General features: G+C 43.6%; 1 protein-coding gene across 1 annotated transcript in view; it reads left to right on the forward strand.

Annotated features, from left to right (window-relative positions):
- Positions 1-5,860: 5,860 nt before the first annotated feature.
- The window catches only part of LOC109880531 (mitogen-activated protein kinase kinase kinase 12), a 56,375-nt gene continuing 35,303 nt past the window's right edge, over positions 5,861-26,932 (forward strand). The window contains exons 1-2 of the mRNA XM_031822803.1: positions 5,861-6,270; positions 8,883-9,460. Of these exons, the coding sequence (XP_031678663.1) occupies positions 8,956-9,460 (505 nt within the window). The 5' untranslated portion in view covers positions 5,861-6,270; positions 8,883-8,955. The remainder of the gene's footprint in view (positions 6,271-8,882; positions 9,461-26,932) is intronic.

Consider the following 26,932-nt stretch of genomic DNA (forward strand, 5'->3'; position numbering starts at 1 on the left):
CTCTCTCTCTCTCTCTCTCTCTCTCTCTCTCTCTCTCTCTCTCTCTCTCTCTCTCTCTCTCTCTCTCTCTCATGAGTCATTTCAGGAATTCTCCTTGGGATGAGCATGAGTGTTGATGCAGTTAGGTAAACAATACTGAATTTCACTTAGCTTTATGTAATTAACTTTATTGAGGGTGTATAATATAATTTAATTATATATCATCTCCTATGCAGGCAGCAGGACTGGTAGGCCTATATTGGTGTGGAATTCTACAAGGCATGGGAGGGATATTGTCTCAATAGAGCGTTTTTGTGTTAGAATGGATGTATTCTGAGTGTCAGGTGGGCTATATGAGTCATTGTGCCTGCTGCTCCTTGTTTATTCCCAAGGAAAAATGATGTTGAAGACCATACCACTGCTATTCAATTTTCTATCACTAGAAGTGGGTCAGTCAGTGAGATCACCAACACCCCCCCCCCCCCCCATTCTACATCTGCGGCAGAAGGGGATCTTCGAGATTAGGCCTACACACCAATTAACATGTATAGAGTGTGTGTGTGTGTGTGTTAGGGCTGTAAAGGATTTACTCTGCCTGCTGCCTGGCCAGACTAATGCTGCATTCTTTGGGGATGACATCATTTTCATAACCTCACGCCTGCTGATTCTCGGTAACCAACCATCACTGTCATCCCGTTACCTGCCGTTGGTTTGGTTGGTTGTCCCTTCCCTTTGGACCGAACAATCTCGTCACAACACTCTCTCCTGATTGGTGTTCACCACATAACTGTAGAGTGTGTATCTAGATCAGGTTTCCCCAATAGCCAGAAAGGGGGTGGTTTTATTTGCTCCCCCCACACACACACACACACAAAAGAAAATGTAATCTGAGCAAAATTAAGAAAATTCATTAGTAAATACTAGACTTTTTCCACATTTTGATACGTTACAGCCTTATTCTACGATGAATTAAATACTTGTTTTTCCTCATTCATCTACACCCCATAATGACAAAGTGAAAACATGTTTTTAGAAATGCAAATGTATTAAAAATAAAAAACAGAAAAATCTTATTTACATAAGTATTCAGACCATTTGTTATGAGACTTGAAATTGAGCTCAGGTGCATCCTAATTCTATTGATAATCCTTGAGATGTTTCTACAACTTGACTGGAGTCTACCTATGGTAAATTCAATTGATTGGACATGATTTGGAAAGGCACACACCTGTCTATATAAGGTCCCACAGTTGACAGTGCATGTCAGAGCAAAAACCAAGTCATGAGGTCGAAGGAATTGTCCGTAGAGCTCTGCGACAGGATTGTGTTGAGGCACAAATCTGGGGAAGGGTACCAAAAAATGGCTGCAGAATTGAAGGTCCCCAAGAACACAATGGCCTCCATCATTCTTAAATTGAAGAAGTTTGGAACCACGAAGACTCTAACTTGACCATTACACCGGATCATCTCAGCTAGCTGGCTGCAACTGAGTGGCCATTGTTGACTAACGCCTCAGTCCCGAAGCAAGCACCAGTTAGCCTTGAGCTAGCCTCGAGCTAGTGGGCCTAGCAGAGATGGGCTCTCCCAGCCAGCCGACGGAGTATACCAGCTAACTCTTGGGCTACAATACCTCTTTTGCCAATTGTCCTGGACCCTTTATTGTCGACACGGAGCCCCGCCGATCCATCACGACTGGTCTGCCGATGTAATCGTCCGATGTGATTTCAACAGGCTTTTCCGTTGCGATATCGCCGAAGACCCATCTGCTAGCCCCGGCCTGCTAGCTTTCTGAACGCCGTGCCTCCCGCTCGCCTAGCGTCGTAGCATTTACCGAACGGCTCCCTGACTCACCTATTGCTGCTCATTGGACCCTATGATCACTTGGCTACACAGCTGATGCCTGCTGGACGGTTCACTGTACCTCTTTTTGTTTATCTGTCGGACCCAGGCTTGAACTCAGGTCCTGTATGTATCTTACTGACCCGCTCTGCCCATTCACTGCCATTACCCGTTGTTGTCTTAGCTCTCCCGACCAGCACCTGTGACTGCTTTATGCTTCTCTCTAATGTCAATATGCCTTGTCTACTGCTGTCTTGGCTAGTTCTTATTGTTTTATTTCACTGTAGAGCCCCCAGTCCCTCTCAATATGCCTTAGATAGCTCTTTTGTCCCAGCCCCCCATGCATGTGGAGACTTCACCTGGCTTACTGGTGCTTCCAGAGACGAAACCTCTCTCATCGTCATTCAATGCCTAGGTTTACCTCCACTGTACTCACATTCTACCATACCCTTGTCTGTACATTATGCCCTGAATCTATTCTTCTGCGCCCAGAAATCTGCTCCTTTTATTCTCTGTTCCCAACGCACTAGACGACCAGTTCTTATAGCCGTACCCTTATCCTACTCCTCCTCTGTTCCTCTGGTGATGTAGAGGTTAACCCAGGCCCTGTAGCCCACAGTACTACACCTATTCCCCAGGCACTCTCATTTGTTGACTACTGTAACTGTAAAAGCCTTGGCTTCATGCATGTTAACATCAGAAGCCTCCTCCCTAAGTTTGTTTTATTCACTGCTCTAGCACACTCTGCCAACCCAGATGTCCTAGCCGTGTCTGAATCCTGTTTTAGGAAGAACACAAAAAATGTGAGATTTCCATCCCCATCTACAACATTTTCAGTCAAGATAGAAATGCCAAAGGGGGCCAAGTTGCAATCTACTGCAGAGACAGCCTGTAGAGTTCTGTCTTACTATCCCGGTCTGTGCCCAAACAGTTCGAGCTTCTCCTTTTAAAAATCCACCTTTCCAGAAATAAGTCTCTCACTGTTGCCGCTTGTTCTAAACCCCCCCTCGGCCCCCAGCTGTGCCCTGGGCCCCATATGTGAATTAATTGCCACCCATCTATCTTCAGAGTTTGTACTGTTAGGTGACCTAAACTGGGATATGCTTAACACCCCGGCTATCCTACAATCTAAGCTAGATTCCCTCAATCTCACACAAATTATCAAGGAACCTACCAGGTACAACCCTAAATTCGTAAACATGGGCACCCTCATAGATATCATCCTGACCAACTTGCCCTCCAAATACACCTCTGTCCAGGTGATTACCTCATGAAGCTGGTTGATGGAATGCAGAGAGTGTGCAAAGCTGTCATCAAGGCAAAGCGTGGTTACTTTGTAGAAACACAAATATAAAATATATTTGGATTTTGTTTAGTACTTTTTTGGTCACGACATGATTCAAAACAGTATGTGTTATTTTATAGTTTTGATGTCTTCACTATTATTCTACAATGTAGAAAATAGTAAAAATAAAGAAAAACCCTTGAATGAGTAGGTGTGTCCAAACTTTTGCCTCTACTGTATATAATTATAATAATTTTTGTTGTGTTTGTAAACATATCAAAATATATTTTATATATGAGATTCTTCAAAGTAGCCACCCTTTGCAATGAGGACCTCTGTCAGTCTCTATGGGGGTACCACAGGGTTCAAATCTCGGGCCGACTCTTTTCTCTGTATATATCAATGACGTCGCTCCTACTGCGGGTGATTCCTTGATTCCTTGATATTTTTTGCTCTTTTCCACACCAATATTCTACTTGCATATCATCATCTGCACATCTATCACTTCAGTGTTAATTTGCTAAATTGTAATTACTTCGCTACTATGGCCTATTTATTGTCTTACCTCCTTACTACATTTACACACACTGTATATAGATTTTTCTATTGTGTTATTGACTGTACTTTTGTTTATGTGTAACTCCATGTGTAACTCTGTGTTGTTTTTTTGTCGCACTGTTTTGATTTATCTTGGCCAGGTCGCAGTTGTAAATGAGAACTCGTTCTCAATTGGCCTACCTGGTTAAATAAAGGTGAAATAAAAAATAAATAAAATAAATGACAGCTTTGCACACTCTTGACATTCTCTCAACCAGCTTCATGAGCTAGTCACCTGGAATGCATTTCAATTAACAGGTGTGCCTTGTTAAATGTTCATTTGAATTTCTTTCCTTCATAATACGTTTGAGCCAATTAGATGTGTTGTGACAAGGTAGGGGTGGTATACAGAAGATAGTCCTATTTGGTAAAATACCAAGTTTATATTATGGCAAGAACAGCTCAAATCTGAAAAGAGAAACGACAGTCTATCATTACTTTAAGGCATGAAGGTCAGTCAATACCGAACATTTTCTTCAAGTGCAGTCGCAAAAATCAGCAAGCGCTATTTTATTTACCTATATTTAACTAGGCAAGTCAGTTAAGAAAAATTCTTATTTTCAATGACAGCCTAGGAACAGTGGGTTAACTGCTTGTTCAGGGCAGAACGACAGATTTGTACTTTGTCAGCTCAGGGGTTTGAACTTGCAACCTTGCGATTACTAGTCCAACACTCTAACCACTAGGCTATGATGAAACTAACTCTCATGAGAACCGCCACAGGAAAGGAAGACCCAGAGTTACCTCTCCCTGCAGAGGATAAGTTAATTGGAGTTACCAGCCTCAGAAATTTCAGCCCAAATAAATGCTTCACAGAGTTCAAGTAACAGACACATCTCAACATCAACTGTTCAGAGAGACTGCATAATCGGGCCTTCATGGTCGAATTGCTGTAAAGAATTGTTTTTTCAATTTTATTTTAAATGTAACCTTTATTTAACTAAGCAAGTCAGTTAAGAACAAATTCTTATTTACAATACTGCCTGCACCGGCCAAACACGACCAATTGTACGCCACCCTACGGGATGCTCAATTATGGCCGGTTGTGAGACAGCCTACTAAAGGACACCAATCAGAAGAAGAGACCAAGGACCACGAGCAAAGGACATTAGACCGGAGGAAATTTGTTCTTTGATCTGATGAGTCCAAATGTGGGATTTATGGTTCCAACTGCCATGACTTGCAGGGTAGGTGAACGGATGATGCAGAGTAGGTGAACGGATGATCTCCGCATGTGTGGTTCCCATCGTGAAGCATGGAGGAGGAGGTGTGATGGTGCTTTGCTGGTGACACTGTCTGTGATTTATTTAGAATTCAAGGCACAGTTAACCAGCATGGCTACCACAGCATTCTGCAGCGATACACCATCCCATCTGGTTTGCACTTAGTGGGACTATCATTTGTTTTTCAACAGGACAATGACCCAACACACCTCCAGGCTGTGTAAGGATTATTTGACCAAGAAGGAGAGTGCTGGAGTGCTGCATCAAATGACCTGGCCTCCACAATCACCCGACCTCAACACAATCACCCGATCTCAACACAATCCCCCGACCTCAACACAATTGAGATGGTTTGGGATGAGTTGGACCGCAGATTGAAGGAACAGCAGCCAACAAGTGCTCAGCATATGTGGGAACTCCTTCAAGACTGTTGGAAAAGTATTCCAGGTGAAGGTGGTTGAAAGAATGCCAAGAGTGTGCAAAGCTGTCATCAAGGCAAAGGGTGGCTACTTTGAAGAAGCTCAAATATGAAATACATTTTGATTTGTTTAACACTGTTTTGGTTACTTCATGATTCCATATGTGTTATTTCATAGTCTTTATGTCTTCACTATTATTCTACAATGTAGAAAATAGTAAAATAAAGATCAACCCTAGAATAAGTAGGTGTCCAAACTTTTGACTGGTACTGTATGTTTTAGTCAAATACATCTGTTTGGACTTATTATGGTCAATTTGCAGTCTACAAAGTATTTGTAAAAATGTTCTGGCCGCCTGACAATCCACTCAAGAAATAATCGGCCCGAGGCAGAATCTAGATAATGATCCTTGGTGTAGACTATAAGCCAAATCCCGCCCCCTGCTCCGTCACTGCCTGCCTGACACACGCCCCTCTCCTCGCTTTCTCCTCCGCATAGGTGAGAGAGGCACTCCGCAATATAAAATCTGCAGGGGCTTGGAGAGAAGGGACCGCTCCAAATCACATATTTTCACCTCACAGCAAGTGGGAAGAACGGGAAATCAAATACATGTGATCAAATCACCGGCCGGACCGGGATAGAGATTTAAGGTTATAAAGATCGGGTTGAAATGAACGAAGGATGGACTCTCCATTGCTTCCATCGCTAGTGCCCATTCTAGAACAGCGAGTGCGTGCAGCAAAGAAAATTGGATGCTGAGCTGAGTCGCGCGCGGTGACACTGATTATATCAACAAAACGAGGAAAGCAGAATAATTGCGCTGTTTTAGAATGCTGCATCGGGAACAAATTAAATAAATAGCAGCCTATGTGAAAGATATAATCAACAACAATGGAGTTTGAGACTTGAGGTTGCTGCATTTGCTAAGGTACGTTATAAAAAACAAATGTATTAAATTATATTTGGAAATCTGCCAGGCTAATGTCGTTTGAGCCTAGATCGTGTAAATCACATTTCCAATATTCCATGTAAATAAATCAGTTGTAGTCTATGTAATATAGACTAATATTATACGCTAAAGCGAGGCATAGTCTATGATATGGTGATGCGCTTGGCGCACGGGTCCCGTAGAAGCTGTGAAGCGAATCGGTGCCATTGAGGAGCCTGTGTTTTGGGTCGCTTCAATGCACCGCCTGGCCTATCCACTGCACGGGGGGCTTATTCTGCAGGACCGACTAGCAGCTGCTGCCACTCTTAAGGAGGGGGGCAGGATCATTAAGTTGAAAATCATTGACACAACAAAATATTCAGTGATTACTCTAACATTAGACAGATGACAGATGCGTAGCAATGGACAGGTTTCTCCTTTCACTTCTTATCTGAATTTTAAGCAAATTATTTCTGTAAAATGTCAGAGAATGTATGACTGTTGGCTGACTAGACTGTTGTGATACCCAAGAGAATGTGTCTTTTCAGTTGCCAACAGAACAAACGAAAGCAGGAATATGGTTATTGTACATAATTTATAAGGTGGAAATATTTCGTTTTTTATGGTCTTGACTTTGATGTTTTAGATTTTGCACACAGGGTAGATGTACCATTAATTATTAGTTTGATGTAAAAAAATATATAAAAAACATGGGGTATACCAACTGAGGAAGGAAGCAATCATGACTCATCCGATGGACTGATGATTGAGAGTGTGGACGTGGCCAGAGTCTGGCTTTGTGACACTTACCTGACGTAAAAATGAACTTGTGTGTGTGTGACTTTTGATTTGAAATCAGCTCAGTAAACTGATCATCTGAAGGGAAGAAAATCACCATCCGCTGTACCCGTCACCAGGTACTACAGGGTTTGAGGCTGAATAGGGCCGGGAGTATGTGCATTTCGTTCCCCCTTAATGGCGCTATCCATGGTTCTGAAGTGAACCTAGGTTTTTTTTTTCTGCCAACAAGACTCTAGGCTCTAGCAATGAAGCAACCCGTGTTTATGCAAAGGAGTCACCCAGGCCTAAATACACGTTGTAGTATTTCAGGGTTTCAGGCACTGACTGTCAAATTGTAATGCTCTCGCTGAGGATTTCTCTTGAACAGGGGTAAAGTAAAATGTCAGCAAAATTAAATTCCATTTACAAGTTTCGTCAGAATCACAATAATCTTGTCCCATTGTGCTAATAATTTGCATGACGTTATATATATATATGAAATGTTGTAAAGAGATGTGTGTTATAGGCCATAACTAGCTATTATAACTCACTGGCCTTGATATTCAGGTACAGTTGGATTATTTTGTTACACCAATGTGTCACTGCAGTTTTTGTTATAACATTGTATCATTGGCAATAATACAAATTAAAAATTAAAAACAGCAGTCGTCTGTGAGACGACAATGTATTCCTCTTCTCCTGGATCTGTTGTGGGGGATGTCTGTCCTTGGGGACAAAAACAGGCTTTCTAGAGCAGCCACTCGACTCTATCTTCTCTCTTCTCGTTACTAACAGCAACACAAGTTCTGGTGCCGATTAGCATAGTAGTCATCTAGAAAGTGATTTCTCTGAGATGTAGTAGGAGGATGTGAGAGGAAACAAAAGGGAAGGGAAAGGGGGAGACCTAGTCAGTTGTACAACAGAAAGGAAAGGGGGAGACCTAGTCAGTTGTACAACAGAAAGGGGGAGACCTAGTCAGTTGTACAACAGAAAGGAAAGGGGGAGACCTAGTCAGTTGTACAACAGAAAGGAAAGGGGGAGACCTAGTCAGTTGTACAACAGAAAGGAAAGGGGGAGACCTAGTCAGTTGTACAACAGAAAGGAAAGGGGGAGACCTAGTCAGTTGTACAACAGAAAGGAAAGGGGGAGACCTAGTCAGTTGTACAACAGAAAGGAAAGGGGGAGACCTAGTCAGTTGTACAACAGAAAGGAAAGGGGGAGACCTAGTCAGTTGTACAACAGAAAGGAAAGGCGGAGACCTAGTCAGTTGTACAACAGAAAGGAAAGGCGGAGACCTAGTCAGTTGTACAACAGAAAGGAAAGGCGGAGACCTAGTCAGTTGTACAACAGAAAGGAAAGGGGGAGACCTAGTCAGCTGTACAACAGAATGCCTTCAACTGAAATGTTCCTTCTGAATTTAACCCCCAACCCCCGCTGAATCAGAGAGGTGCGGTGGGGGGGGGGGCTGTCTTAATCGACATCCACGTCTTCGGCGATCGGGGGGGGGGGACGGGGGACGGGACAGTGGGTTAACTGCCTTGTTCAGAGGCAGAACAACAGATTTTTAGCTTGTCAGCTTGGGGATTAGATCCAGCAACCTTTCGTTTACTGGCCCATGACTATGAAAATAAGAGAATCCTCTTTAATTGTTTTGTTAGCATTGGCTAACCTTGACATGGTTGACCACAGTAAACGGAGGCCACCATCGGTAACACACAAAATCTATTTACAGCTACTGCGTATATTCCACTAAGGTGTTCATATAGAAGAAGAACGGAAGCTTTCGTCAGATCATCTGTAACCATGGTTACCTTTTTGCTCACCTCCTACAGGTCTTGCTTCGTCGCTGGCCCTGACTGATCAACAGTCCCGGGGTTCTTCCTGTTCCCCTGACCAGAGCTCCCCATGGCCTGTATCACAGAGTCCCGCGCCCCGTCCCCCTCTCTCTCCGGGTTCAACACCCCCCTCTCAGAACACACCCCTACCTTCCGGGGCCGGCTGGACGAGACACCCGCCTGCACCCCTGAGATGGATCTGACCCCCACCCAGTGTGTCCTACGGAACGTACTATCTATAGACACCGGGGGTGCCCCGGAGCCCGACGGCGGGGGAGGTGGAGTTCATAATGGTGAACACACCTGTGGGGGCCACAGCCCCACGCCTAGCGAGGAGCAGCAGGAGCACTTTGCCAACAGTGTGCTGAAGCTCCATGAGAACGGTGAGGGAGGGGGTAGGATGGAGGGAGAGGGTCATGATGCGGAGGGAGGAGCGGTGCGGAGCCAGGCTGAGGATGTGAGGCTGCTGTCGGGAGGAAGTGGAGGGTTTCTGGAGGGACTGTTTGGGTGTCTGAAGCCGGTATGGACCATGATCGGCAAGGCCTACTCCACCGAACACAAACACAACCTGGAAGGTAAGAATAATTTAGTCACAACAAAAGAGAGAGAGAGAGAGAGAGAGAGAGGAGAGAGAGAGAGAGAGAGAGAGAGAGAGAGAGAGAGAGAGAGAGAGAGAAGAAGAGAGAGAGAGAGAGAGAGAGAGAGAGAGAGAGAGAGAGAGAGAGAGAGAGAGAGAGAGAGAGAGAGAGAGAGAGAGAGAAAGAGAGAGCGGGAGAGAGAGAGAGAGAGAGAGAGAGTAACTACTAGGGCCCTGAAAACACTAGTTACAGGTTCAGATTAGGGCCCTGACAACACTAGATACAGGTTATAAATAGGGCCCTGACAACACTAGTTACAGGTTATAACTAGCACCCTGACAACACTAGTTCAGGTTATAACTAGCACCCTGACAACAGTAGTTACAGGTTATAACTAGGGCCCTGAAAACACTAGTTACAGGTGATAACTAGGGCAATTACATAACACTAGTTACAGGTTATAACTAGCACCCTGACAACACTAGTAACATGTTGTAACTAGCACCCTGACAACACTAGTTACAGGTTATAACTAGGGCCCTGACAACACTAGTTACAGATTACTACAAGAGCCAACACAATGTTAGTTACAGGATATAACTATTACCCTGACAACACTAGTTTGGGTTATAACTAGCACCCTGACAACAATAGTTACAGGTTCTAACCAGGGCCATTACATAACACTAGTTATTGGTTATACCTAGGGCCATGACAACACTAGTTACAGGTTATAACTAGCACCCTGACAAAACTAGTTACAGGCGATAACTAGGGCCATTACATAACACTAGTGACAGGTTTTAACTAGGGTCCTGACAACACTAGTTACAGGTTTTAACTAGAGCCCTGACAACACTAGTTACAGGTTTTAACTAGAGCCCTGACAACACTAGTTACAGGTTATAACTAGCACCCTGACAAAACTAGTTACAGGCGATAACTAGGGCCATTACATAACACTAGTTACAGGTTATATCTAGGGTCCTGACAACACTAGTTACAGGTTTCAACTAGAGCCCTGACAACACTAGTTACAGGTTTTAACTAGAGCCCTGACAACACTAGTTACAGGTTATAACTAGCACCCTGACAAAACTAGTTACAGGTTATATCTAGGGCCCTGACAACACTAGTTACAGGTTATATCTAGGGCCCTGACAACACTAGTTACAGGTTATGTCTAGGGTCCTGACAACACTAGTTACAGGTTATATCTAGGGTCCTGACAACACTAGTTACAGGTTATATCTAGGGCCCTGACAACACTAGTTCAGGTTATAACTAGCACCCTGACAACAGTAGTTACAGGTTATAACTAGGGCCCTGAAAACACTAGTTACAGGTGATAACTAGGGCAATTACATAACACTAGTTACAGGTTATAACTAGAACCCTGACAACACTAGTAACATGTTGTAACTAGCACCCTGACAACACTAGTTACAGGTTATAACTAGGGCCCTGACAACACTAGTTACAGATTACTACAAGAGCCAACACAATGTTAGTTACAGGATATAACTATTACCCTGACAACACTAGTTTGGGTTATAACTAGCACCCTGACAACAATAGTTACAGGTTCTAACCAGGGCCATTACATAACACTAGTTATTGGTTATACCTAGGGCCATGACAACACTAGTTACAGGTTATAACTAGCACCCTGACAAAACTAGTTACAGGCGATAACTAGGGCCATTACATAACACTAGTGACAGGTTTTAACTAGGGTCCTGACAACACTAGTTACAGGTTTTAACTAGAGCCCTGACAACACTAGTTACAGGTTTTAACTAGAGCCCTGACAACACTAGTTACAGGTTATAACTAGCACCCTGACAAAACTAGTTACAGGCGATAACTAGGGCCATTACATAACACTAGTTACAGGTTATATCTAGGGTCCTGACAACACTAGTTACAGGTTTCAACTAGAGCCCTGACAACACTAGTTACATGTTTTAACTAGAGCCCTGACAACACTAGTTACAGGTTATAACTAGCACCCTGACAAAACTAGTTACAGGTTATATCTAGGGCCCTGACAACACTAGTCACAGGTTATATCTAGGGCCCTGACAACACTAGTTACAGGTTATGTCTAGGGTCCTGACAACACTAGTTACAGGTTATATCTAGGGTCCTGACAACACTAGTTACAGGTTATATCTAGGGCCCTGACAACACTAGTTACAGGTTATAACTAGGGCCCTGACAACACTAGTTACAGGTTATAACTTGAACCCTGACAACAATAGTTACAGGTTCTAACCAGGGCCATTACATAACACTAGTTATTGGTTATACCTAGGGCCATGACAACACTAGTTACAGGTTACAACTAGCACTCTGACAACACTAGTTACAGGTTATAACTAGCATCCTGACAACACAAGTTCAGATTATAACTAGCACTCTGACAACACTAGTTACAGGTTATAACTAGCATCCTGACAACACTAGTTACTGGTTATAACTAGCACCCTGACAACACTAGTTACAGATTATATCTAGGGTCCTGACAACACTAGTTACAGGTTTTAACTAAGGTCCTGACAACACTAGTTACAGGTTTTAACTAGGGTCCTGACAACACTAGTTACAGGTTATAACTTGAACCCTGACAACACTAGTACATGTTATAACTAGCACTCTGACAACACTAGTACATGTTATAACTACCACCCTGACAACTCTAATGAGAGGTTATAACTAGGGCCCTGACAACACTAGTTACAGGTTATAACTAGCATCCTGACAACACAAGTTCAGGTTATAACTAGCACTCTGACAACACTAGTTACAGGTTATAACTAGCATCCTGACAACACTAGTTCAGGTTTTAACTAACACCCTGACAACACTAGTTACAGGTTATAACTAGCACCTTGACAACACTAGTTCAGGTTATAACTAGCACCCTGACAACACTAGTTACTGGTTATAACTAGCACCCTGACAACACTAGTTACAGATTACTACAAGAGCCATGACAACGTTAGTTACAGGATATAACTAGCACCTGACAACACTAGTTACAAGATATAACTAGGGCCCTGACAACACTAGTTACAGGTTATAACTAGGGTCCTAACGACACCAGTTACAGGTTATAACTAGCACCCTGACATCACTAGTTCCGGTTATAACTAGCACCCTGACAACACTAGTTACTGGTTACAACTAGCACCCTGACAACACTAGTTACAGGTTATAACTAGGGCCCTGACAACACTAGTCACAGATTATAACTAGAGCCCTGACAACACTAGTTACAGGCTATAACTAGGGCCCTGACAACACTAGTTACAGGTTATAACTAGCACCCTGACAAAACTAGTTACAGGTTATATCTAGGGCCCTGACAACACTGGTTACAGGTTATATCTAGGGCCCTGACAACACTAGTTACAGGTTATATCTAGGGCCCTGACAACACTAGTTACAGGTTATATCTAGGGCCCTGACAACACTAGTTACAGGTTATATCTAGGGTCCTGACAACACTAGTTACAGGTTATATCTAGGGTCCTGACAACACTAGTTACAGGTTATATCTAGGGTCCTGACAACACTAGTTACAGGTTTTAACTAGGGTCCTGACAACACTAGTTACAGGTTTTAACTAGGGTCCTGACAACACTAGTTACAGGTTATAACTTGAACCCTGACAACACTAGTACATGTTATAACTAGCACTCTGACAACACTAGTACATGTTATAACTACCACCCTGACAACTCTAATGAGAGGTTATAACTAGGGCCCTGACAACACTAGTTACAGGTTATAACTAGCATCCTGACAACACAAGTTCAGGTTATAACTAGCACTCTGACAACACTAGTTACAGGTTATAACTAGCATCCTGACAACACTAGTTCAGGTTTTAACTAACACCCTGACAACACTAGTTACAGGTTATAACTAGCACCTTGACAACACTAGTTCAGGTTATAACTAGCACCCTGACAACACTAGTTACTGGTTATAACTAGCACCCTGACAACACTAGTTACAGATTACTACAAGAGCCATGACAACGTTAGTTACAGGATATAACTAGCACCTGACAACACTAGTTACAAGATATAACTAGGGCCCTGACAACACTAGTTACAGGTTATAACTATGGCCCTGACAACACTAGTTACAGGTTATAACTAGGGTCCTAACGACACCAGTTACAGGTTATAACTAGCACCCTGACATCACTAGTTCTGGTTATAACTAGCACCCTGACAACACTAGTTACTGGTTACAACTAGCACCCTGACAACACTAGTTACAGGTTATAACTAGGGCCCTGACAACACTAGTCACAGATTATAACTAGAGCCCTGACAACACTAGTTACAGGCTATAACTAGGGCCCTGACAACACTAGTTACAGGTTATAACTAGCACCCTGACAAAACTAGTTACAGGCGATAACTAGGGCCATTACATAACACTAGTGACAGGTTTTAACTAGTGTCCTGACAACACTAGTTACAGGTTATATCTAGGGTCCTGACAACACTAGTTACAGGTTTTAACTAGAGCCCTGACAACACTAGTTACAGGTTATAACTAGCACCCTGACAAAACTAGTTACAGGTTATATCTAGGGCCCTGACAACACTGGTTACAGGTTATATCTAGGGCCCTGACAACACTAGTTACAGGTTATATCTAGGGCCCTGACAACACTAGTTACAGGTTATATCTAGGGCCCTGACAACACTAGTTACAGGTTATATCTAGGGTCCTGACAACACTAGTTACAGGTTATATCTAGGGTCCTGACAACACTAGTTACAGGTTATATCTAGGGTCCTGACAACACTAGTTACAGGTTTTAACTAGGGTCCTGACAACACTAGTTACAGGTTTTAACTAGGGTCCTGACAACACTAGTTACAGGTTATAACTTGAACCCTGACAACACTAGTACATGTTATAACTAGCACTCTGACAACACTAGTACATGTTATAACTACCACCCTGACAACTCTAATGAGAGGTTATAACTAGGGCCCTGACAACACTAGTTACAGGTTATAACTAGCATCCTGACAACACAAGTTCAGGTTATAACTAGCACTCTGACAACACTAGTTACAGGTTATAACTAGCATCCTGACAACACTAGTTCAGGTTTTAACTAACACCCTGACAACACTAGTTACAGGTTATAACTAGCACCTTGACAACACTAGTTCAGGTTATAACTAGCACCCTGACAACACTAGTTACTGGTTATAACTAGCACCCTGACAACACTAGTTACAGATTACTACAAGAGCCATGACAACGTTAGTTACAGGATATAACTAGCACCTGACAACACTAGTTACAAGATATAACTAGGGCCCTGACAACACTAGTTACAGGTTATAACTATGGCCCTGACAACACTAGTTACAGGTTATAACTAGGGTCCTAACGACACCAGTTACAGGTTATAACTAGCACCCTGACATCACTAGTTCTGGTTATAACTAGCACCCTGACAACACTAGTTACTGGTTACAACTAGCACCCTGACAACACTAGTTACAGGTTATAACTAGGGCCCTGACAACACTAGTCACAGATTATAACTAGAGCCCTGACAACACTAGTTACAGGCTATAACTAGGGCCCTGACAACACTAGTTACAGGTTATAACTAGCACCCTGACAAAACTAGTTACAGGCGATAACTAGGGCCATTACATAACACTAGTGACAGGTTTTAACTAGTGTCCTGACAACACTAGTTACAGGTTATATCTAGGGTCCTGACAACACTAGTTACAGGTTTTAACTAGAGCCCTGACAACACTAGTTACAGGTTTTAACTAGAGCCCTGACAACACTAGTTACAGGTTATAACTAGCACCCTGACAAAACTAGTTACAGGTTATATCTAGGGCCCTGACAACACTGGTTACAGGTTATATCTAGGGCCCTGACAACACTAGTTACAGGTTATATCTAGGGCCCTGACAACACTAGTTACAGGTTATAACTATGGCCCTGACAACACTAGTTACAGGTTATATCTAGGGTCCTGACAACACTAGTTACAGGTTATATCTAGGGCCCTGACAACACTAGTTACAGGTTATATCTAGGGCCCTGACAACACTAGTTACAGGTTATATCTAGGGTCCTGACAACACTAGTTACAGGTTATATCTAGGGTCCTGACAACACTAGTTACAGGTTATATCTAGGGTCCTGACAACACTAGTTACAGGTTTTAACTAGGGTCCTGACAACACTAGTTACAGGTTATAACTTGAACCCTGACAACACTAGTACATGTTATAACTACCACCCTGACAACTCTAATGAGAGGTTATAACTAGGGCCCTGACAACACTAGTTACAGGTTATAACTAGCATCCTGACAACACAAGTTCAGGTTATAACTAGCACTCTGACAACACTAGTTACAGGTTATAACTAGCATCCTGACAACACTAGTTCAGGTTTTAACTAACACCCTGACAACACTAGTTACAGGTTATAACTAGCACCTTGACAACACTAGTTCAGGTTATAACTATGGCCCTGACAACACTAGTTACTGGTTATAACTAGCACCCTGACAACACTAGTTACAGATTACTACAATAGCCATGACAACGTTAGTTACAGGATATAACTAGCACCTGACAACACTAGTTACAAGATATAACTAGGGCCCTGACAACACTAGTTACAGGTTATAACTAGGGTCCTAACGACACCAGTTACAGGTTATAACTAGCACCCTGACATCACTAGTTCCGGTTATAACTAGCACCCTGACAACACTAGTTACTGGTTACAACTAGCACCCTGACAACACTAGTTACAGGTTATAACTAGGGCCCTGACAACACTAGTCACAGATTATAACTAGAGCCCTGACAACACTAGTTACAGGCTATAACTAGGGCCCTGACAACACTAGTTACAGGTTATAACTAGCACCCTGACAAAACTAGTTACAGGCGATAACTAGGGCCATTACATAATACTAGTGACAGGTTTTAACTAGTGTCCTGACAACACTAGTTACAGGTTATATCTAGGGTCCTGACAACACTAGTTACAGGTTTTAACTAGAGCCCTGACAACACTAGTTACAGGTTTTAACTAGAGCCCTGACAACACTAGTTACAGGTTTTAACTAGAGCCCTGACAACACTAGTTACAGGTTATATCTAGGGCCCTGACAACACTGGTTACAGGTTATATCTAGGGCCCTGACAACACTAGTTACAGGTTATATCTAGGGCCCTGACAACACTAGTTACAGGTTATAACTAGGGCCCTGACAATACTAGTTACAGGTTATAACTAGGGCCCTGACAACACTAGTTACATATTATAACTAGAGCCCTGACAACACTAGTTACAGGTTATAACTAGAGCCCTGACAACACTAGTCACAGATTATAACTAGAGCCCTGACAACACTAGTTACAGGTTATAACTAGAGCCCTGACAACACTAGTCACAGGTTATATCTAGGGCCCTGACAAAACTAGTTACAGGCTATAACTAGGGCCCTGACAACACTAGTTACAGGTTATAACTAGCACCCTGACAAAACTAGTTACAGGCGATAACTAGGGCCATTACATAATACTAGTGACAGGTTTTAACTAGTGTCCTGACAACACTAGTTACAGGTTATATCTAGGGTCCTGACAACACTAGTTACAGGTTTTAACTAGAGCCCTGACAACACTAGTTACAGGTTTTAACTAGAGCCCTGACAACACTAGTTACAGGTTTTAACTAGAGCCCTGACAACACTAGTTACAGGTTATAACTAGCACCCTGACAAAACTAGTTACAGGTTATATCTAGGGCCCTGACAACACTGGTTACAGGTTATATCTAGGGCCCTGACAACACTAGTTACAGGTTATATCTAGGGCCCTGACAACACTAGTTACAGGTTATAACTAGGGCCCTGACAATACTAGTTACAGGTTATAACTAGGGCCCTGACAACACTAGTTACATATTATAACTAGAGCCCTGACAACACTAGTTACAGGTTATAACTAGAGCCCTGACAACACTAGTCACAGATTATAACTAGAGCCCTGACAACACTAGTTACAGGTTATATTTAGGGCCCTGACAAAACTAGATACAGGTTATAACTGGGGCCCTGACAACACTAGTTATAGGTTTTAACTAGCACCCTGACAACACTAGTTACAGGTATTAACAAGCCCCCTGACAACTCTAGTTACAGGTTATATCTAGAACCCTGACAACACTAGTTACAGGTTATATCTAGGGCCCTGGCAACTCTAGTTACAGGTTATATCTAGGGCCCTGGCAACTCTATTTACAGGTTATATCTAGGGTCCTGACAACACTAGTTACAGGTTATATCTAGGGTCCTGACAACACTAGTTACAGGTTATATCTAGGGCCCTGGCAACTCTATTTACAGGTTATATCTAGGGCCCTGACAACACTAGTTACAGGTTATATCTAGGGTCCTGACACCACTAGTTACAGGTTATAACTAGGGCCCTGACAACACTATTTACAGGTTATATCTAGGGCCCTGACAAAACTAGTTACAGGTTATAACTATGGCCCTGACAACACTAGTTACAGGTTATAACTAGCACCCTGACAACACTAGTTACAGGTTATAACTAGAACCCTGACAACTACATCCCTTAGTTACTACTACTACAACAGTACAAATATTACTACAGCAGATATCTACAGTTATTACTGCTATTACAACAGTACAACTATTCACCCTCCTATTGGGTGTGATCCTACAGAATGTTCTTTACAACTTGAACAGATAATGGAATGATAGCTGTAGCTTTTTTGGTATGCCTCTTCAGAACATGCTTGCTTTTCATTTGAACAAAAGCTTTGATACGTTAATTATTAGGTCTGCATGTGATTGTGTCTAATTACATCAACCAGTCGGTGGTGAAATTAACCACAATTAAAACACACCAGCAAGCACACTGTAAACAAACACTCTCTCTCTGACTGGAGAGATGGAGTGAGATTGAGAGAGAGTGAGAGATTTTGAGAGAGAGAGGAAGGTAGAGAGGGAGAGAGAGAGAGAAAGGTAGAGAGGGAGAGAGAGAAAGGTAGAGAGGGAGAGAGAGAGAGAAAGGTAGAGAGGGAGAGAGAGAGAGAGAGAAAGGTAGAGAGGGAGAGAGAGAGAGAAAGGTAGAGAGGGAGAGAGAGAGAGAGAGAAAGGTAGAGAGGGAGAGAGAGAGAGAAAGGTAGAGAGGGAGAGAGAGAGAGAAAGGTAGAGAGGGAGAGAGAGAGAGAAAGGTAGAGAGGGAGAGAGAGAGAGAAAGGTAGAGAGGAGAGAGAGAGAGAAAGGTAGAGAGGGAGAGAGAGAGAGAAAGGTAGAGAGGGAGAGAGAGAGAGAAAGGTAGAGAGGGAGAGAGAGAGAGAAAGGTAGAGAGGGAGAGAGAGAGAAAGGTAGAGAGGGAGAGAGAGAGAGAGAGAGAGAAAGGGAGAGAGGGAGAGAGAGAGAGAAAGGTAGAGAGGGAGAGAGACAGAGAAAGGGAGAGAGAGAGAGAGAGAGAGAGAGAGAGAGAGAGAGGGAGAGAGAGAGAGAAAGGTAGAGAGGGAGAGAGAGAGAGAAAGGTAGAGAGGGAGAGAGAGAGAGAAAGGTAGAGAGGGAGAGAGAAAGGTAGAGAGAGAGAGAGAAAGGTAGAGAGAGAGAGAGAGAGAAAGGTAGAGAGAGAGAGAGAAAGGTAGAGAGAGAGAGAGAAAGGTAGAGAGAGAGAGAAAGGTAGAGAGAGAGAGAGAAAGGTAGAGAGAGAGAGAGAGAGGTAGAGAGAGAGAGAAAGGTAGAGAGAGAGAGAGAGAAAGGTAGAGAGAGAGAGAGAAAGGTAGAGAGGGAGGGGTAGAAGATGGATATCAAAAAGCAAAGGGCAGAGATAGAGAGTTTTTTATTTTTTTATTTCACCTTTATTTAACCAGGTAGGCTAGTTGAGAACACCTTTATTTAACCAGGTAGGCTAGTTGAGAACAAGTTCTCATTTGCAACTGCGACCTGGCCAAGATAAAGCATAGCAGTGTGAGCATACAACAAAGAGTTACACATGGAGTAAACAATTAACAAGTCAATAACACAGTAGAAAACAAAGGGGGGGTCTATATACAATGTGTGCAAAAGGCATGAGGAGGTAGGCAAATAATTACAATTTTGCAGATTAACACTGGAGTGATAAATGATCAGATGGTCATGTACAGGTAGAGATATTGGTGTGCAGAAGAGCAGAAAAGTAAATAAATAAAAACAGTATGGGGATGAGGTAGGTGAAAGGGGTGGGCTATTTACCAATAGACTATGTACAGCTGCAGCGATCAGTTAGCTGCTCAGATAGCTGATGTTTGAAGTTGGTGAGGGAGATAAAAGTCTCCAACTTCAGCGATTTTTGCAATTCGTTCCAGTCACAGGCAGCAGAGTACTGGAACGAAAGGCGGCCAAATGAGGTGTTGGCTTTAGGGATGATCAGTGAGATACACCTGCTGGAGCGTGTGCTACGGATGGGTGTTGCCATCGTGACCAGTGAGCTGAGATAAGGCGGAGCTTTACCTAGCATAGACTTGTAGATGACCTGGAGCCAGTGGGTCTGGCGACGAATATGTAGCGAGGGCCAGCCGACTAGAGCATACAAGTCGCAGTGGTGGGTGGTATAAGGTGCTTTAGTGACAAAACGGATGGCACTGTGATAGACTGCATCCAGTTTGCTGAGTAGAGTGTTGGAAGCCATTTTGTAGATGACATCGCCGAAGTCGAGGATCGGTAGGATAGTCAGTTTTACTAGGGTAAGCTTGGCGGCTTGAGTGAAGGAGGCTTTGTTGCGGAATAGAAAGCCGACTCTTGATTTGATTTTCGATTGGAGATGTTTGATATGAGTCTGGAAGGAGAGTTTGCAGTCTAGCCAGACACCTAGGTACTTATAGACGTCCACATATTCTAGGTCGGAACCATCTGGGGTGGTGATGCTAGTCGGGCATGCAGGTGCAGGCAGCGACCGGTTGAAAAGCATGCATTTGATTTTACTAGCGTTTAAGAGCAGTTGGAGGCCACGGAAGGAGTGTTGTATGGCATTGAAGCTTGTTTGGAGGTTAGATAGCACAGTGTCCAAAGACGGGCCGAAAGTATATAGAATGGTGTCGTCTGCGTAGAGGTGGATCAGGGAATCGCACGCAGCAAGAGCAACATCATTGATATACACAGAGAAAAGAGTCGGCCCGAGAATTGAACCCTGTGGCACCCCCATAGAGACTGCCAGAGGACCGGACAGCATGCCCTCCGATTTGACACACTGAACTCTGTCTGCAAAGTAATTGGTGAACCAGGCAAGGCAGTCATCCGAAAAACCGAGGCTACTGAGTCTGCCGATAAGAATATGGTGATTGACAGAGTCGAAAGCCTTGGCAAGGTCGATGAAGACGGCTGTTTGGGATATATGAGATATGAGAGAGTGTTTGGGCTATATGAGATATGAGAGAGTGTTTGGGATATATGAGATATGGGAGAGTGTTTGGGATATATGAGATATGAGAGAGTGTTTGGGATATATGAGATATGAGAGAGTGTTTGGGATATATGAGATATGAGAGAGTGTTTGGGATATATGAGATATGAGAGAGTGTTTGGGATATATGAGATATGAGAGAGTGTTTGGGATATATGAGATATGAGAGAGTGTTTGGGATATATGAGATATGAGAGAGTGTTTGGGATATATGAGATATGAGAGAGTGTTTGGGATATATGAGATATGAGAGAGTGTTTGGGATATATGAGATATGAGAGAGTGTTTGGGCTATATGAGATATGAGAGAGTGTTTTGGGCTATATGAGATATAAGAGAGTGTTTGGGCTATATGAGATATGAGAGAGTGTTTGGGCTGTATGAGAAATTTGTGTGCGTTTGTATGTGTGCATTCACGAATGTATATGTGCGTATGTCTATGTCAGATAGTGTGTGTGTGTGTGTGTGTGTGTGTGTGTGTGTGTGTGTGTGTGTGTGTGTGTGTGTGTGTGTGTGTGTGTGTGTGTGTGTGTGTGTGTGTGTGTGTGTGTGTGTGTGTGTGTGTGTAAGAGAGAGAGAGAGAGAGAGAGAGAGAGAGAGAGAGAGAGAGAGAGAGAGAGAGAGAGAAAGAGTGTGTGTGTGTGTGCTGTGACTGTGTGTGTTAATATAGATGAGAGGTGCAGGGTCAGTGTGTGGTGTTGAATAATGTATGAGTTAGATTTGGTGGGAGGGGTCCCAGGGGAGGGGTAGGAGGAGTCCCAGGGGAGAGGAGCTATTGTAGCAGGCAGGCTGCAGACATAAACAGGCCTCCCTGCCTGACTCCCTCCGCAAGCATGCAGACAGACAGACAGACAGACAGACAGACAGACAGACAGACAGACAGACAGACAGACAGACAGACAGACAGACAGACAGACAGACAGACAGACAGACAGACAGACAGACAGACAGACAGACAGACAGATAGACAGATAGACAGATATATAGACAGATAGATAGATAGATAGATAGATAGATAGATAGATAGATAGATAGATAGATAGATAGATAGATAGATAGATAGATAGATAGATAGATAGATAGATAGATAGATAGATAGATAGATAGACAGACAGACAGACAGACAGACAGACAGACAGACAGACAGACAGACAGACAGACAGACAGACAGACAGACAGACAGACAGACAGACAGACAGACAGACAGACAGACAGACAGACAGACAGACAGACAGACAGACAGACAGACAGACAGACAGACAGACAGACAGACAGACAGACAGACAGACAGACAGACAGACAGGACAGACAGACAGACAGACAGACAGACAGACAGACAGACAGACAGACAGACAGACAGACAGACAGACAGACAGACAGACAGACAGACAGACAGACAGACAGACAGACAGACAGACAGACAGACAGACAGACAGACAGACAGACAGACAGACAGACAGACAGACAGACAGACAGACAGACAGACAGACAGACAGACAGACAGACAGACAGACAGACAGACAGACAGACAGACAGACAGACAGACAGACAGACAGACAGACAGACAGGTAGGTAGGTAGGTAGGTAGGTAGGTAGGTAGGTAGGTAGGTAGGTAGGTAGGTAGGTAGGTAGGTAGGTAGGTAGGTAGGTAGGTAGGTAGGTAGGTAGGTAGGTAGGTAGGTAGGTAGGTAGGTAGGTAGGTAGGTAGGTAGGTAGGTAGGTAGGTAGGTAGGTAGTAGATAGATAGATAGATAGATAGATAGATAGATAGATAGATAGATAGATAGATAGATAGATAGATAGATAGATAGATAGATAGATAGATAGATAGATAGATAGATAGATAGATAGATAGATAGATAGATAGATAGATAGATAGATAGATAGATAGATAGATAGATAGATAGATAGATAGATAGATAGATAGATGAGGCTGAGCAATGGAATGGGGAAATTAAAAGGAAAAATGTCCCTCTGAAGCTTTTATGGAGTACGCCAATCTTCTCTCTCTCTCTCTCTCTCTCTTACACACACACACACACACACACACACACACACACACACACACACTATCTGACATAGACATACGCACATATACATTCGTGAATGCACACATACAAACGCACACAAATTTCTCATACAGCCCAAACACTCTCTCATATCTCATATAGCCCAAACACTCTCTCATATCTCATATAGCTTTTATGGAGTACGCTCTCTCAATTCAATTCAATTCAAGGGCTTTATTGGCATGGGAAACATGTGTTAACATTACCAAAGCAAGTGAGGTAGACAACATACAAAGTGAATATATAAAGTGAAAAACAACAAAAATGAACAGTAAACATTACACATACAGAAGTTTCAAAACAATAAAGACATTACAAATGTCATATTATATATATATACAGTGTTCTAACAATGTACAAATGGCTAAAGGACACAAGATAAAATAAATAAGCATAAATATGGGTTGTATTTACAATGGTGTTTGTTCTTCACTGGTTGCCCTTTTCTCGTGGCAACAGGTCACAAATCTTGCTGCTGTGATGGCACACTGTGGAATTTCACCCAGTAGATATGGGAGTTTTTCAAAATTGGATTTGTTTTCGAATTCTTTGTGGATCTGTGTAATCTGAGGGAAATATGTCTCTCTAATATGGTCATACATTGGGCAGGAGGTTAGGAAGTGCAGCTCAGTTTCCACCTCATTTTGTGGGCAGTGAGCACATAGCCTGTCTTCTCTTGAGAGCCAAGTCTGCCTACGGCGGCCTTTCTCAATAGCAAGGCTATGCTCACTGAGTCTGTACATAGTCAAGGCTTTCCTTAATTTTGGGTCAGTCACAGTGGTCAGGTATTGTGCCGCTGTGTACTCTCTGTGTAGGGCCAAATAGCATTCTAGTTTGCTCAGTTTTTTCAGTTAATTCTTTCCAATGTGTTAAGTAATTATCTTTTTGTTTTCTCATGATTTGGTTGGGTCTAATTGTGCTGCTGTCCTGGGGCTCTGTAGTGTGTGTTTGTGAACAGAGCCCCAGGACCAGCTTGCTTAGGGGACTCTTCTCCAGGTTCATCTCTCTGTAGGTGATGGCTTTGTTATGGAAGGTTTGTGAATCACTTCCTTTTAGGTGGTTGTAGAATTTAACAGCTCTTTTCTGGATTTTGATAATTAGTGGGTATCGGCCTAATTCTGCTCTGCATGCATTATTTGGTGTTCTACGTTGTACACGGAGGATATTTTTGCAGAATTCTGCGTGCAGAGTCTCAATTTGGTGTTTGTCCCATTTTGTGAAGTCTTGGTTGGTGAGCGGACCCCAGACCTCACAACCATAAAGGGCAATGGGCTCTATGACTGATTCAAGTATTTTTAGCCAGATCCTAGTTGGTATGTTGAAATTTATGTTTCTTTTGATGGCATAGAATGCCCTTCTCTCTCACTCTCCCTCTCTCGCTCTCTCTCTCTCTCGCTCTCTCTCACTCTCCCTCTCTCCCCATATCTTGCACTCAGTACAGAATGTTCTCCTTCTGAATCTAGAAGAGAACAAGAACAGTAGATGTGACTATAATAAAGCCTCTTTGTGCCAGGGAAGGGCTGTTTTGTTAAGGTGGAACATTGTAAAGCTGCAGACAGAGGGTAAGTCCCAAATTACACCTTATTACCTCTATGGTCCCTGGTCTAAAGTAGTGCACTATGTAGGGAATAGGGAGCCATAGGGCTCTGGTCAAAAGCAGTGCACTATGTAGGGAATAGGGTGCCATAGGGCTCTGGTCTAAAGCAGTGCATTATGTACCCTAACATACCACACCGTACACACTGCCTAGTACACACTGCCTAGTACACACTGCCTAGTACACACTGCCTAGTACACACTGCCTAGTGCACACTGCCTAGTACACACTGCCTAGTACACACTGCCTAGTACACACTGCCTAGTGCACACTGCCTAGTGTACACGGCCTAGTACACACTGCCTAGTACACACTGCCTAGTACACACCGCCCAGTACACCTGGAGTGTGTGAATACACTTGAACCTCACCTCACCTCACCCACAAGCCCACAAACACACACACACACACACTGTCACACAGACAGAAAATGGTAATCTTCTTGGTAATACGCTTTCCACTCTAAATCCTGCTTAGTGCCATTGTGGCAAAGGGACTGTAACAAGACTCCTGTACTCTGGAGGGGTGTGGAGAGAGGGAGGAGGAGAGGGGGAGGAGGAGGAGAGGAGGAGGAGAGAGGGAACGGGAGAATAGGGAGGAGAGGAGGAGAGGAGGAGGAGGAGAGAGGGAACGGGAGAATAGGGATGAGAGGAGGAGAGGAGGAGGAGAGAGGGAACGGGAGAATAGGGATGAGAGGAGGAGAGGAGGAGGAGGAGAGAGGGAACGGGAGAATAGGGATGAGAGGAGGAGAGGAGGAGGAGGAGAGGGGGAGGAGAGGGGGTGAGGGAAGAGGGGGATTTGGGAGGCTAATATAGAAAGGTAGCAGAGGAGGGGGAGGCGTGTGTTGGGGATGGGTAGTGGGGGGGGTGATAGGGGGAGGGATATGGAGTGAGAAGGGGGTTGATGGGGTCTGGATATGGAGTGAGAAGGGGGAAGGGGGGTGATGGGGGGTGGGATATGGAGTGGGAGGGGGGTGAAGGGGGGAGGGATATGGAGTGGGAAGGGGGGTGAAGGGGGGAGGGATATGGAGTGGGAAAGGGGAAGGGGGGGTGATGGGGGGTGGGATATGGAGTGGGAAGGGGGGTGAAGGGGGGAGGGATATGGAGTGGGAAGGGGGGTGAAGGGGGGAGGGATATGGAGTGGGAAAGGGGAAGGGGGGGTGATGGGGTCGGGGATGTGAAGTCTGCCTGGTGAGGGGAGACAGGATGTAGAATTCACTGCTTTAGTCCATTCCTGCACCGGGGGAATTTTCAGATACATTTGTCAAATTAGCCAAGACGACCATGAATGATTAATGATCTGTGTTGATTGATTAGTCTTTTAGGAGTCTATAAATGATTACCAAATGGTTTTCATACGAAGTACGATTTTTATATTCTGTTGTTTGTAATTGTCTTTCTTTCGTGCATGGCTTATACTGAAACTATATCGATAATTTAAAGGAAGATGGATACTGTATGTCAAGGAATGTCTATCCTAGATTTAGCAATATCGGAAATATTAGTTTTTTATACTGAACAAAAATATAAACGTAACATAGAATGAAATCAGTCAATTTAAATAAATTCATTAGGCTCTAATCTATGGCTTTCACATGACTGGGCAGGGGTGTAGCCATGGGTGGCCTGGGAGGGCATATGGGTGGGCCTGGGAGGGCATATGGGTGGGCCTGGGAGGGCATATGGGTGGGCCTGGGAGGGCATATCGGTGGCCATTTTCTGAGCCAGGCCCAGAAAATCTGAATGAGTTTTCCCCCCACAAAATAGCTTTATTATAGACAGAAATTCTCCTCAGCACACCCCCTCACCCTCCTCAGACGATCCCGCAGGTGAAGAAGCCAGATGTGGAGGTCCTGGGCTGGCGTAGTTACACGTGGTCTGCGGATGTGAGGCCTTTTGGATGTACTGCCAAATTCTCAAAAAACGACTTTGGAGGCGACTTATGGTAGAGAAATGAACATTCAATTTCCTGGCAACAGCTCTGCTGGACATTCCTGCAGTCAGCATGCCAGTGCACTGCACCCTCAAAACTTGAGACATCTGTGGCATTGTGTTGTGTGACAAAACTGCACATTTTAGAAGGGCCTTTTATTGTCCCCGGCACAAGGTGCACCTGTAATCATGCTGTTTAATTAGCTTCTTGATATGCCACATCTGTCAGGCGGTGGGATTATCTTGGCAATGGAGAAATGCTTACTAACGAGGATGTAAACAAATTTGCGCACCACATTTTTGAAGAGAAATAAGCTTTTATGTGTATGGAACATTTCTGGGAAC

Source organism: Oncorhynchus kisutch, linkage group LG1 (genome assembly GCF_002021735.2).
Source record: "Oncorhynchus kisutch isolate 150728-3 linkage group LG1, Okis_V2, whole genome shotgun sequence".
Taxonomy (NCBI): Eukaryota; Metazoa; Chordata; class Actinopteri; order Salmoniformes; family Salmonidae; genus Oncorhynchus; species Oncorhynchus kisutch.